The following is a 15,761-nucleotide window of genomic DNA, read 5'->3' as shown; positions in this document are numbered from 1 at the left end:
CCTATTAAGCATGATATTAAGAAAGAAAGAACAATAACAAATTGGAATTCAATGTAACTGAGCACAAGTGACATTGGTCAAAGCTCACTTCTTGGATTTATGTCTGTTCCTGCAATAGAAAGAAAGCAGCAATCTATCTATGACATAATAATAGGTAAAAAATAATAATAACTGCTTCACTGGCGGCTAAGGGAAGAATACGGGGGGAGTTGTAGACTTGGTTGAAGGAGTACAATGGTCACCACCACATCAGCGAGGGTGTGGCTGCCTGCGGTCCATTCGTGAATTTTATTCCCAGGTCACAATGATGACTCCTGACTGCTGTGATCTGCCTCCATTGGACTTCAGAGGTAAAGTCAGGATAAAAGGAAAAGCAAGAATTCTCATAAATGACATCTCCTTAGTGCTGTGCTGCTACCAGAACACTATATCTATTCCAATAGTTCAGCAGTATTATGATGAAAGGACGAGAAGATAGATGACCAAGGAAGAAGAGGGCTTGAGTTGGGATCCTAAGGCTCGATCTACTACAAACATTGGGAAAGTGATAGTTGTGGACCAAGGTCTTGATGATCTGTGCTGTATAGGGAACCATGTCCTCAACCTTCCCCAGGCTAATGTCCATGGGAACAATAAAGCTCTCTGTTGGAGGATAGAAAGAGGGAGCCCAGAATCATGTGCAGGCGTTCTATAGTCTACTGTTTGGCTATCCTTACTCAATGCTGTAGCCCTTGCCTCTGATCAGTCTGAATTCAGCCCAGCAACAAGAAAATGGCTCGGGAAAGCAGTCCAGCCAATGCACAAACACGTGTGAAGGCTGCCTAGGTGAAAAAGTGCATGAAAAGTACTTGGCCCATCCACTGGGCTTCAAGGAAGGAGAGCGCCAAACGCAGGGAGTAGGAGGAGCAAGGCCGGAGCTTTATCCTGTAGACTACACCGGAGGGAACACGTTGGCCCAGATAAAAATGCACCGCAGCCAGGAAATGGAGAGTCTGGACATTGCAGGTCACCCAGAACCGCATAGAGCTAAGTTAGCAATCTTTCAAACACAGGAACAGTAGGCAGCAGGATTAGTCATAATTCAGTTTGGAGCTCTCACACATCCTACACCATCAAGCACCTGGTCACTTCCCCTTTTCCAAATAGAATTAAAGGGATTTACAACCCTAGGGATTTTCTTTTAAACAAACTGCTTGCAGTGCAATCTTGAAATGCCAGTGGTCAGTTATTGATACCTCTAGTCAACCAGTATTGTCATAGAGGCACCCAGGTGATCAGAGAAGAACCGAAATTAAATTATTTTTTTTCCCTTAATTTGTTTTGTTGGCAGTTTAAGAAAAAAAGTCCCCCTTAAAGCCGCCTCAACAGTCAAGTAACTCTTTGAAGGAGTAGTTAAGCTTTAAAGGGAACCTGTCATCAGAAACTGGTGTAATAAACTACTACCAGTATGTACTCTAGCAGCTTTACACCTTACATATCGGGGCAGATTTACTTACCAGTCCCTGCGCGATCCCCAAGGTGCGTTCCCCGACGAGAATGCACAGCTGCCGCGATTCACTACGAGCGTGCTTCTTAACAACATACTGGTAGTGGTTTATTAGGTAATTTCTGCCAACAGGCATATACTGCTTTATGTATACAAATAAACTTGTCTCCACTGCAGCCAATCCCTGACATCTGTGGTGACCTCAACAGCTGTGGCATGTCACTTACCACCCTTAGCAGTGACCTGTTATTTGATTCAAGGTCACCACAAAGGCTACTAATTGGTTGCAGTGATGGCCTGTCCCTTTAACGGCAAGTTACATGGCAACATCCAGAATGAAAGTTGCAGGAGCCACCATCAGGCTGACCATGGTGGATCAGAGGGTGAAGGTGAATTTATTTTAATTGTTTGAAGACGGACCTACATGAAAGCAGAATTGTATATGATGTGAACATAATAAATGGTATTACTTCTGATGTATAACTCAGCTGTTCAATATTCTTTGTTTTCTCTAGTATATGTGTTTACAAAAGTAGCCAAGGCTCAAAAAAGGTTCGTCTGCAACACTTTTTTACTCCAGAAAAAGCCACCGTCATGAGTCTTGCTAGCATTCCCCGAAACCTGTATGCGGGGCTTGTGAATGGCAACCTAGCAGTCTACACAAAGACAGAAGGTAAACTCTAGCAACTAAATATTAATACAAAGGTTATATGATGTACTGTATAATGTTCAATACATGACACTGTAATGTATAGATTGCGGGGTTTACTCCCATTAGTTACTGACAAAACTGTGCACAGAGGTCAGCACTTCGGATTTATAACCCTTTTTACCATTTCATTAGAACCATAATTTTGACGATTTTTGCGGTGGTGTAAAGGTCGGTGCATGACCATGTGTGCACCCGCGCACGGATGATTGTGTTTAGGTATTCGTTCAGAGTGTATGTAGGTGCCTCATGGTTTGGAGCGTTAAGATGATGGCTTATGCAGCATCTTCAGAATTTTACTAAATTCACTTACTGTATATTAGAAATCTAATGCGTTTAGAGAAAATTAAGTTTTATTTGTTATTCTAATATTTTTTTGTCTAGATATGCTGTTATTTAGTGATACTGACACGCCTTTAGGAAAGTTCTTAACACTGTAAATATATATATGTATATATATAACAAAAGTCACGGTAAATCAAATACACTTGTGTTTAACCAATGAATAATCTTTGATGTCACAATTTGCCTTGCTGAAGCCTGGCATTGCTCCCTTACTGAGCAGTGCTGTGGTGTGTGCAGCCGGAGGGTCTGTTTTCATTAGCTCTGACCTATTTTCCAATGATGAGGCTGTCTGGTTAGCAGATTAGTAGAGCACACTACTTTTATTGGAGGACACATACCGGCTTCACAATGTCACAGCCTTTATGAAACAGATCTACTATTCCATTGCAAGCAGAAACCAGTTTGTGTCCGGATTGCTCTAAGAAGCAGAGCTTATACCTGTTTCTTATGAAATGTAACATTTCATACAAATCTGCATGAATATTATATCAGATGGTCATGCAGATGAGTATTGTTTTTTTTTTTCTTTGCAGCTTTGAGTATTTCCTGAATAAAAACAGAAAATGTCATTGTTCCAATTTGGATACTAAATTTAGCTTGTTAATTGTGTCTTCTAGTCCCGGATATTGGATAGAATGTCAGATTTCTGGCCTGTGAAATCTGTAGCTGTATAATGTATAACATTCACCATTTGCACAAGAGACCCGAGTGCTGTTTATTGCATAGACTTATGGCACCAGAATGTAACCACACTGGATGCTGGTGCCACACAGTCTATTCCAGCAGCATAATGACAGTGTACATCACAATCACTCACCATCTCACTCTGATGGTCTGAATATGCACTTATAGTGTATTCTATGTGCAGGGAACAATCCTGACTATGGCTTTTTAAAGAAAAAAAAAAGAGAAATACAATTTTTATTCTTTTTTTCATTACTTGACGACAAATTAGATTTTGGTAGACACGTAGTTCTTGGCTTCCCCATAAGTCTCTGGAGTTCTATAATAGATTCTACAATAATTTCATTGTGGAACAACTTTTTACTAGTGTAAGTACAATCCCTTAATAGTGTAACCCATGTTGTAGTTACACTGACAAACTGACTCCTTGTCCCTCTTTTGAGATGCTGTTTCTGAAGCTTCCGGTGACATTACATTCCCTGCAGGATAGCATGTGAGAGAAGGGAGTCTCCTCCACATGGCTTAGCTTATGCTTGACTCCTGCCTTAGCACCAGCAGCCACATTCATAGCTAAAATGAATGATGGCCAGTCTGCTGCTTTATAGAGAGCTGGATCATTAGGCGCTGCTCTCTATAAAGAGCTGACTTTTCTGTCTCCTGAACGTCTCCCTATAAAATTACATAGAGAGAAATTTTCACATAGTAGCCACCCATCCTCACTCCACATTTAACCCCAAATGTTTTCGTTATCTGAAATAAGAGGTGGGGCTATTCTATTTATTCTCTTAGAGCTAGCTCAATCATGAACGATTGGCTCATCGCCATTCATGCTGTTGTGTGTTTCATTTACCGCAACACCAAATCCTGTATAATGTATTATTGCATCTAATCTGGTTGGGTCTTGAGAAGTGGCTGGGAGGAGCAGGGCAAAAAGCGGAGCTGGAGTGGTGCATGCTTGATTTTGTAGTCTATACACACAGGAAGTTCTTGAGGCAATAAAAGCAGGAGAGGATAAATACTGTGTATGGGGGATATATTGTAATATTGTATATTGTTACCTTTAAAGGGAACCTGCAGGAAAAACTGAACCAACGCTTGCAGTATATTGTGAAGTCGATTAACACATTCCAGGTCATGGTTCTTTCAGGGTCCATGGTGGTGGCTTTGTCCGGAAAATCTACTTTGAGATGTAAATTGGTTGTATAAAGTCACAAAGACGGAGAGTTTATCACTGAAGTTAAGTTATCTCCTTTTCACCATTCCTTTTGCTGTAATTGAGAAACCATCAGTAACTTGCTCTCCAGAAGTCTGCTGCATAATGCCGAACACAGTGGAGAAAGTGTTCTGAGGTGGGAGACCTGGACTTCATTGCTAAACTCTATGCCTCCTTTAATTGACACAAACAATTTAAATCTCACTTTAAAATAGATTTTCTGGATGATATCACCACCCTGGGCCATTAAAGACGCATGATCATTAAGGTGCTAAGCTGCTTCACAACATACTTGTGGTCATTTATTAAGGCCAACTTCTGCTGACAGGTTCTGTTTATGGTTAATCCATATATGAATCCATAGTATTAAATTAGTTTGCCCATGGAAGAAAGTTCTCAAATTATAACCCTCTAGTGATAAAAATTATTTCTAACCCCCTTACTTAACAATTTTACTCAGTTTTATTGCTGTTTAAGCTCCTAAAACTCAGTGATGGTTATATAGAGATAACTCTCTAAGCAGACACTTAGCATTTCCTCTGTGCTTTGAGATGCTGTGTGCTGACAATGTGCTTAGATTGTCAGGATGACAGGTTTATATACACTTTTAAGTAATCTGTGTGTGCTATATAAATGAATTATTATTATTTAGCTACTGTCACAAATGTGGAAAGAGAGTTGAGACAGATCAGAGTTGAGAGATGTTGAGATCCATGAGATGCATATAACACACAATGACACACAGATAACTCGGCTATGGGAGAAATATTTAAAATGCCCTGAATCTGTGTGCTAGCCCCTATAATGAAATGTCCTCTTTAACTAAACCCCTTTAAGGTTACTCTATGGCAGTGATGGCAAACCTTTTAGAGGTCGAGTGCCCAAACTACAACAAAGACCCGCTTATTTATCGCAAAGTGCCAACACAGAAATGTAATTTGTGATTTATACTCCCTTCTCTGTCACAGTTTTCATTGATACCAGCACCCTGAGGACACCAATAAAGCACAAAATAGTCCCAGGTAGAGCTGTTACTTTAAAACAGCTCTGTGCACAGCAAGTCCTGGGCTGTCTGGGACTGCAGGAAGATACCTGGAGTCATCTCTGGTGATGGGCCGAGTGCCCACTGAAAGGGCTCTGAGTGCCACCTCTGGCACCAGTGCCATAGGTTAGCCATCACTGCTCTATGGTATGACTGTGTACTACTGGCATTGTAAAGTCTGTATCCAGATTTAACATGACACATTCCAATCGATATATTTAGACTTTTTTTAGATTTAAAGTAGGATATGCACAATTGTGTAGAAATATGCAACATTTCCGTCAATCCCTAACCTTGGATTGGTGGCATCTGGACTGGTGAGCTAATCCTTATTATCTGCATATTCTACTTTGAATCTACTACTACAACTATGATATTGACATTGTGATGGCTATTGTATGTCTTTGCTCATTGAATGGAATATGGCATTTTAGACCAGACTGTGAATCCTCAGTTTTTATTGAGGTAGATGGGTATCTGCCATCCTTCTCCACAACAAAATAAGCTGTCTATTTCTGGCTTTGTTAATTGTGTAACATGGTTGATGCTCATATTCAAAAGAACCTGTCAATAGGAGCTTTTTTTTTTTTTTTTTTTAAACAATTAATCTAACTTGCTTTAATATTTAGATGGATCCTGGAACATTGAGCCTACAAAGCTGATAAAACTGGGCGTTTTACCTGTACGCAGTTTGTTAGTGATGGACAGAACTATTTGGGCTGCTTCTGGAGGACAGCTATTCGTCATTGGCAAGGAAAGTTATAACATTGAGGTAATTACTGTGATTTTTTTTTTAACCTACTAATGCATCCTGAAAACTGATTATTTTAAGGTTTATCTCAACATATACAGTGCCCTGTGAAAGTATTCAGCCCCCTTGAACTTTTCTACCTTTTGCCAGATTTCAGGGTTCAAACATAAAGATATAAAATTGTCATTTTTTGGTAAAGAATCAACAAGTGGGACACAATTGTGAAGTGGAACTAAATTTATTTGATATATTAAACTTTTATAAAAAATAATAAACTGAAAAGTGGGGGGTGCAATATTATTCTGCCCCCTTAAGTTAATACTTTGTAGCGCCACATTTTACTGCAATTACAGCTGCAAGTGGCTTAGGGAATGTCTCTATTAGTTTTGCACATCTAGAGACTGAAACTGTTGCCCGTTCCTCCTTGGAGAGCTGTGAGGTTGGATGGAGAGCGTTTGTGAACAGCAGTTTTTAGCTCTTTCCACAGATGGATTTAGGTCTGGAATGTGACTGGGCCATTCTTACACCTGGATACGTTTATTTGTCAACCATTCATTGTAGATTTTGCTTTATGTTTGGGATCATTGTCTTGTTGGAAGATATATCTCTGTCCCAGTCTCAGGTCTTTTTCAGACTCCAACAGGTTTTCTTCCAGAATGGTCCTAGAAGAATTTCCCGAATTTGGCTCCATCCATCTTCCCATCAATATAACCATCTTCCCTGTCCCTGCTGAAGAAAAGCCCAAACCATGATTCTGCCACCACCATGTGTGACAGTGGGAGGGGTGTGTTCAGGGTGATGAGCTGTGTTGTCTTTACACCAAACAAAGCAGATGTATTTTTACAAAGACTTGATTACACACAGGTGGATTATATTTATCATCATCAGTCATTTAGGAACATTGAATCATTTTTACAAAAGTTGAAAATATCCAATAAATTTTAACTTGAATGAAATTCAACTTGTTGTTGATTCTTCACCAAAAATGGCAATTAAATATCTTTATGTTTGAAGCCTGCAATGTGGTGGAAGGTAAAAAAGTTAAAGGGGGCCTGTCACTGTTACTAATCTTGGTGCCAGACGCGGATATCTCCTTATTGAATCATACGTCCCATTCACTTCTGTGAGGGCGGCATCTGCATTGTAAGGATGATACACCAGGTACAGAGCCCTTTACCTATGGCTCAACATGAAGTGTCCATCACTGACATCAGCAGATTGTCAGCAGTGACAATAGTGCCAGAAAACTCCTTTAATGTTACATTTATTAAAATTGTATAAGAATGGAAATGGCAGTTTTTCCTTTCTTTTACTTTCAGCAGTCTATGTAAATCTGCTTTTTCCTGCTGTGCCTTCACAGACAACTGATGGATACGTTATTTAAGCTTTAACTGTCTCTCCTTCTCTATCTGCACAGACATAACAATTTGCCTTTTTTAAAACTGCTCACCACAGGAGAAGAAAGGAGAAATTACACTTCAAATTCCACGTGTGCCTTTGCTAAACCATTCACATTGAATCTGAATGAACAATCATTTTGCCATTACTGTACATACTTTATTCCATATTGTTAATTACAGTTGTATTTGTTTGATGAATCCACACTTTATGGGAACATTTTGTAATAGTCTTTGGCACAAAAAGGCATGTAACAATAATAGCTTGCTGACGTCCAAAACAGCATAACTAGCTGTAATGCAAAACAATGATTATGCCAGTCTTACTGTAAAGTAATAGGCAGACTGTATCTCCGCTGGAAGGAAAATAATTAGGACCAGTCCTTTGGGTATCAAACAAAAGTCCTTACAATAGTATCTGTACTCTGTTCTTACCAGTGGATCCTACATAGTATTCCAGACTCACAAGACACACAGCGTGGATGTCTGGAGAGCTGGTAAGAAACCACATGGAGAGGTATAAATTGTGCTGATTTACTAAACTGCTTTCAAAGCATGAGCAGAGATACTATAGTATGAACAAAGGGCATGGAAGTCATGGGAAACAAATTTGATGGATTTTTACGCTTGTGAAATATGTGGTCAGTTTAATAGTCATTTCTCTATAGGATGTCTTTTCTTCTGTCATCAAATATTCTAAATGGTCGTTGTTGCTTTGTATATTAGCACCAGTTTGAAGCTCATCAAGAAGAGGGCATGGTGATTTCACACATGGCAGTTGCCGGGGTTGGCATCTGGATTGCCTTTACATCAGGCTCAACTTTACGTCTGTTCCATACAGAGACCTTCGAACATCTTCAAGATATTAACATAGCAACTCCTGTACACAATATGTTATCAGGTGAGCTGGTCTGTTGCCTTTTAGTATGGTACTCCAGCAGGTTTTTTCTAAATTAAATTAGAATTTTCTGTTTGTTGCTTTTATCAGAAATCTAGCCACTTAATGGGTGCCTACATTCCATATCAAGGGCACATAAGGGAGGTGCTCATTGTGTGATGACATCTGGGCTTTCATGAGCATCCAGACAAATCAGATTGACCCCAGGGCCTACTTAAATAAGGGCCCAATGTTCTCTAAACGCAACCATCCTGTGTAATTTCATTCCCTTATGACAATAGCAGAAACTATATATGATAGTGGGCTAGGAGATCCACCTGGTACAAGGAAATTCTACATCCTAGTGTGTGTGTGTCTACATACTGTATATACTCGAGTATAAGCCAACCCGACTATAAGCCGAGGCCCCTAATTTAACCACAAAAACGTATTGACTTGAGTATAAGCCGAGGGTGGGAAATGCATTGGTCACAGTCTCCCTGTAAATAGCCAGCAAGCCCCCAGCAGTATATAGCTAGCCAGCCCCATTTAGTATATAGCTAGCCAGCCTGCTTTAGTATATAGCTTGCCAGCCCCCTTTAGTATATAGCTTGCCAGCCCCCTTTAGTATATAGCCAGACAGCCCCCTTTAGTATATAGCCAGACAGCCCCCTCTAGTATATAGCCAGCTCCCTGTAGTATATAGCCTGTCAGCCCCCTGTAGTATATAGCCTGCCTGCCCCTTTTAGTATATAGCTAGCCAGCCCCCTTTAGTATATAGCTTGCCAGCCCCCTTTAGTATATAGCCAGACAGCCCCCTTTAGTATATAACCAGACAGCCCCCTCTAGTATATAGCCAGCTCCCTGTAGTATATAGCCTGTCAGCCCCCTGCAGTATATAGCCTGCCGGCCCCTTTTAGTATATAGCCTGCCAGCCCCCCTGGTATATTGCCTGCCAGCCCCAGTAGTATATAGCCAGACCCTTCCCCCTCCCCTCCCCCAGTACATAGCCAGCAGCCCCTACCACCAATATAATGCCTATATAAAAAAAACCAAAAAGTGTACTCACTTTCCGGCTGTATACTACATGGGCTGGCAGGCTATATACTACAGAGAGCTGGCAGGCTGGCTATATAATACAGGAGGCTGGCAGGTATATACTAAAGGGGGCTTGCAGGCTATATACTTTGACCAATGCATTTCCCACCTGGTACCGGTCCACGACCCCCAAAAAAGGTTGCGCACTACTGCTCTAGTCTTAAGGCTGATTATTCCTTTATTATTAAGCAGCCCACTTCAGATAAGTGCTCAATTGTAAGTTGCCTTATTACTGTAATACAAAGAAAACCTAAGACTTATTTCCATAAATCCTCCGTCACATTACGGAAAATTGTCTTTCAGCACCTCAACTGGAGTGTGTGTGCACTTAGCAGGTGATGTTTATGTAGTGAAGATAAAGCATGTTTTTTTCATCTCCATGGAATAAACCTGATTGCTAAATTCCATACAGCAGGAACATAAACAGAGCGCAGTGGAAATTTGGAGGAAGTAGGAAATATCCCTCTGATATGTTTTCCACACATACAGTGACATGATAAGCAATGGTGCATGCGTATGACTAGGTGAAGGGTTATCACTGAGGGCCACAAACTGTTCCTCCTGATGATTCCACTTTGAAGATGAAAACAAATATTTATGGGTTCGACACCAGAAACAAGAAACATAATTGTATCCCCTTTTTAATATGTTTATGTGTATGCACCTGGGGTATTTCATTGTTAGAGCAAATAGAGTTCATTAAAAACAATTGGGCAGATTCTCTATAGGAGTAAACTAGTGCACACTGCACTGCTGAAGCTCTCATGTTGTTATACATATTTTCTCTCCATGTGGCTGAGTAGACAGGCTCTTCATGATGTGAGGTAGGAGCTGAGCTTTGTTCTCTGAGCCAAATTGATTTCTCCCCTCTCACAGCATACAGGCTCAATACATCAAGAGACTGCAGCTGCACCTGCCCCAACAAAGTTTCATCTACTTACTACTAGCTTATATGAAAGGAGTTGTCTGAAGAGAACGGCTATCGTAGTCTGGATCAGATTCCAAATGATATCTGCAGTTATAGAGAATGCAGTGACACACACTAAGTAGTGTTATAGTGTGAGCTACACATTCCTCTCTCATTTAAACTTTATTATTTTGAGCAAATTAAGGAAGTGCCCTTTACAGCGAATCATTCAATGCCGATTGGGCTTGGGACAAACATAAATGCAAGTAAAATATAAACTCTAGGAAATAACAAGTGAAATTCCATGTATGACTTTTACTCGGATGAGCACTGCCGTCTCCGCACTTCCCAACAAGCACACTGCTGTATATGCAAAGCCGCACTAACTAGAAGTAGAGGCATTAGAGGAAGCTTAAGCCCTTCCCAAAAAAGGATATAAAAGTATGCTACTAAAATATAATTATACAAAGTGATCAAAAAGAGGTATGTGCCCAAAAATTCTACTGTTTAAATGAACAACTCTCGGCCAATGAATAAGCCCTGAAACAAATGAGATTTTACCTCCACCTTAGGAGTTGTTAAAATCTTATCAATTATCTAAAGATGCCATACATTGATATATTTGAAAAGTTGATCTCATCCGACAAAAAATAAGCCCCCTTTGCCCGTGTTCTGGTATACAGGGCATTTAAAAACAGGATTTTTTGTTGTAGACTAGAATGACTTTTTGATATTTTGGCCTTCTACTATTAAACATCAGTTTTATTTTTGCTTTCTTTAAAATTACAGCATGAATTGAAACTAATATAACTTCGGCCCATCTTGTGCTCTGAGGAGCAGACTGAGATTATACAGGCTTAATATAATGGTATGAGGGCTTCCCATATGCTGTGTGACACATCTATGGGCTGGAAAGTCTCCCTCGGTGTGGCAGTGTGGGGATTTCCAGCATCTCCTCTGCGGTGATTCTGCATGTGTTCCACTTCTTCCCAGGGGATCCCATTCTGTCACAAAAAGTGCTAATTATACTTTTTCTTTGTCTGTAATGTGTACATTAAGGTACATGAAACCTTACTAAATGCGGTGTAAAGACTTACATTTCAACAATTTCCTGAAGAAAGACATAACTGAAGTTCATATGCTTCCTGTCATGAGCTGATATAACCGTTTCCACATATGTGGTTGGAAGAAGGTCCAAGGTTAATCACTGGCATTTAGATTTCAAAGCAAAATATTCCAGCTGCCCCTGAACAATGCTTGAACGTTTACCAAGTTATGATGTAGGTCTGTCCAACAAGGCCACAAACAGGTGTTGAGCGGCACCCATCCTCCTCTCCTAGAGAATTTTTTATACAAGACCATTATTCGAGAAGATGAACTTTTATAACATGAATATAATACAAATCAGTATGAAAGTTGGTGATCATGTTTATGAGTGGCCTAATATTCCCTTTTACTGATATGTCTTACTGCTGCCTCCAATTCCTTAAAGGGGTTGTCCAAGTTTAAAAAGAAAACTATATGTGGCCGGCAGCGGGCTGACTAAAACAATAAAGCTGTACTTACCTCCCGGTGCCGTCCCGTATCCAGCTCAGTTCTGGCTGGACCCGACAACCTTCCGGCCCCCATACACAATGCTGTGTATAGGGACGGATAGGCGTACCCGGCCACGGCCGGCCGGAAGCTGAGTCCAGCGCTGCTCCGGCGGCCATGTTTGTTTACATGGCGCCCGGACCGGAGCGACAGCAGCGCTGGATACCGGAGGGCACCGGAGGTAAGTACATCTTTATTATTTTAGGCAGCCTGCTCCCGGCCACATATATTTTATTTTTTTTTTAAACTCGGACAACCCCTTTAATTTCAATCTTATACCTTTAACACAAAGTGAACATTAGCAATTGTGTGTGTGTATGTATATATATATACACACATATTTACTTAGATTATCCTTGAATTTCTTTTGCATTTGAATGTTTTGTGCATTAAACAAGGTCAGTTATGTCCTTATGGTTGCTAGTGTAACTCATTGTATTGAGTCTGTGTTTTTGCTTTAGTTTGTAGAACCATTACGTAGTTTATTTTTCTTGCACTTTTCATCTCTGTACATCACGTGGTTTGTAAGCAGCAGTATGCATGTGCTTTGTCGCACTCTTTTTATTATTGAGTCAACGGAGACCCATAAAAGATATCACCTCCTGTATCATTGGCTGTACCATGTTACAGTTAATAATAATATGAATAATAAGTAGACAAGTTACTGTCACATGTATAGCTCAAGTCCCTGACTTTAAAATGATGGCACTATACAGTGGCACAGCACCCATCACTCAATAATATATAGCAATGCACCCCCAATTATTAATATCTAATACAGCAGCTCCGCCCCCATTATTAAATAGTGTTCAGTAGCCCCCAAATTACCTAATGCACAATTCAGACCCCTTTATTAATTCATGCTAATTCATCACCCCCCCCCCCATTAATTGATGCAGGGTTTACGTTCCTTCCCTTATTAATTAATATAAAGTTCTGCTGCTTAACTCCCTTAATTATTGCATTTCTGATGACAGATTCCCTTTAAATCATTGCAAAAGCCCTATAGCTTACAATGAGTTGGGTTTTCTGCATGTGAGTTTCAGCTTTTTGTACATATCCATTAAAAAAAATGTATTTTGTGTGCTTCATGAATTATTAGGAACTTATAGAACCCCTCACTATTGTTATATTTCTTTGTATTTCAGGACAGCAGCGGGTTTCTGTAACTAGCTTGCTGGTTTGTCATGGACTGTTAATGGTTGGAACAAATCTTGGTGTCATTGTAGCATTTCCAGTCCCCCGGTTACAAGGAATTCCCAAAGTAACTGGTAAGTAATGACTGGTGGATAAACAAACCAATAGGAAGATTTCTGAAAAGTGTTGTTAGGTCAGACAGACCAGATTCTGTACAAGATTTGTATAAGAGTCCGGTGCTGGATGATAAATCTGTTGTAGTATAAGACTGTCATACTTTGTACTTGCTATTAGTTGGCTTACTTAATTCCAGAAAACTAGGACAAAATTCTATCGCCTCAGCAGTATTTTTGGCGCAAAGACTTTTTTTTTTGCTATACCATGCCCCTTTTTATAGGTCACATCCTTTTGTTGAACTAGTCATAGGAGTGAAAACTGTCTACAACCCCTAATAAACGTGGTGCAGACAGTTTTATATGTTCTATAGTTTTTAACTGTTCTAGATGTACCCTAAATATCATATCAGCCAAGTGGCACATGAAGAACATCACATGGTGTACACGTTCAAAGTAGTCGTTCCAAAGTCAGTCTAGTCTGCTGGCTGATATAAGGTCACCAGAATAATGGGGGAGATGTATTAATGTGTTTGTCTTTAGACCAGTGCAGAATAGAACTAGACAGGTCTCTGCATCTATAGATTAATCCTTGTGTGATGCTGGATGATTAGTCTGGTACAGTAAAAGACAGGGGAGTTGTACTTTGCACCTCCTATTAGTTGGTCTAGTTTACTGTAGCTACGCTCTGACCCCTAGTGATTTGTGATGTGGTTGAAGCTGTAAAACATCATCTGAGGATTTATCCTGTGAGTTGTGAGCAGATAATTTTGCCAAGAAATCTCTCACCAGCTTCTTTATTTGTCTTGAAACTCAGAACATCAGAAACCTGATGATCTTGCTCATTTGACTCCATGTCTTTGTTTTGTTTTGCTGTTTTCCAGGCTGGTCAAGCTGCTCTTATACTATTGATAAATGTGTTCTTTTTAACTTGTTTTTCTTGTTATTCAGCTTCTAAAGGAAATCTACCATCAAAATCAAGAATGATAAACCAGGGACACTTACCCATAGATCCAGGCACTGCAACTATGGTAATCTTTTTATATTTCTTAACCGTGGCTTCTTTGCTTATAAAATCAACTTTTTAAAATTATGCTAATGATTTTACAGAAGCCTTTCTGGTTCATTACCATAATTTTAAAAATTGATTGTAGAAACAAGTAGGCCATGAATAACAAATAGAACAAGATTACCACAGTCACAGTGCCTGAATCTATGAGTAAGTGTCTATGGTTTATCATGATGGATTTTTATGGTAAATTTTCTTAAATTACATTAACTCTCTAACCAACCACAGCAAGGTAAGTGGATATGATCAAGGGGGCCTGCAAACAGTAATATCTGCACACCCCCCTTCATCCCCCAGAAGACAGCAGGTCACCAGATCTGGCAGCTTTCCGGAAACTTTACCAGGGTAAGCAGCACAAGACCCTTATTGGGTCACCCATATAGTACTTACCCTGGTAAAGTTTTATGATAGTGGCCAAACCCTTTGAGCTTTGTTCCCACACCTGGGGCATCTCTAGATTCTATACATCCTCTGCAGCTAAATTTTATGTATGATACAAGTGAAATTGCGTTTTATTTGGCATGCAGTGGATTTGAGCTGTGGTGTTTATTCTTCCTTCACTTTGTTTCTTTTTTCTAGGAAGAGGTATGGTATCTTACCATGCTCACCATGGTGCTGTAAAATTCCTTGTAATGGCAACTACTGTGAACAAAAAACATAAGCGAACACCAAGTAGATCCAGCCAGGCATCAAATGTAGAAGAAAAAACTGAGGACACTCGCTGTGTACAAAATGAGGAGGCCGCTACTTCTACAGCTATCAATCACAATGACAGCGCCATTTGGCTTGGAGGCTCCATGGGGTCCATTGCACAAAAAAGTGACTTGTCTTCCTCTTCTGGCTCTCTGACACTATCTCATGGCTCAAATTCATATGACCTAGGGAAGGAAGATTGCACTCTTTATGATCTTCTAAGCGACCCCAATGTACCACCACAAAGTGGCCGAAGACAAAGAGCAGGGAAGCTTAAGGCGGACTCTGTTATGGTTATCTCTGGTGGCCAGGGTCACAAGAGGGTAAACAAGAAACACAAACCACAGCGTCAGGAAGAGCCGGTTTCTTCCGCTATGGTTTGGCAGATCCCATTGTTACAAATTTAATGACGCACAGTAGAACTATAAATGTGTGCCATAGTTTATACAGTATTCTACTGCGTCTACGCCTTAACACTTAGATGTCATCACTTAATCTCCTTTAACCTTATCCAAACTATTCATGTCTATAATGTCTTCATAGTACAGAGATGGATCTCAGCTTATTCCATGGGAAATGTATGCTTTTCGTGTTCTGCTTCACTGTTTGGTGTAAATGTCTATGGAACTAAAGACCACAGAACTTTT

At 40.1% G+C, this 15,761-nt stretch overlaps 1 protein-coding gene across 3 annotated transcripts in view; it reads left to right on the top strand.

Moving 5' to 3' along the window:
* ARHGEF10 (Rho guanine nucleotide exchange factor 10) overlaps positions 1 to 15,761 on the top strand; it is a 126,618-nt gene extending 110,857 nt beyond the window's left edge. For all 3 annotated transcript variants that reach the window (XM_072142331.1, XM_072142330.1, XM_072142329.1), the window contains 5 exons: positions 2,002 to 2,159; positions 6,109 to 6,251; positions 8,354 to 8,528; positions 13,251 to 13,373; positions 15,001 to 15,761. In XM_072142331.1, the coding sequence (XP_071998432.1) occupies positions 2,002 to 2,159; positions 6,109 to 6,251; positions 8,354 to 8,528; positions 13,251 to 13,373; positions 15,001 to 15,521 (1,120 nt within the window). In that variant the 3' untranslated portion in view covers positions 15,522 to 15,761. The remainder of the gene's footprint in view (positions 1 to 2,001; positions 2,160 to 6,108; positions 6,252 to 8,353; positions 8,529 to 13,250; positions 13,374 to 15,000) is intronic.

The sequence above is a fragment of the Engystomops pustulosus genome, chromosome 3 (genome assembly GCF_040894005.1).
Source record: "Engystomops pustulosus chromosome 3, aEngPut4.maternal, whole genome shotgun sequence".
NCBI classification, from domain to species: Eukaryota; Metazoa; Chordata; class Amphibia; order Anura; family Leptodactylidae; genus Engystomops; species Engystomops pustulosus.
This window is presented reverse-complemented; position numbering and strand designations above follow the sequence as displayed.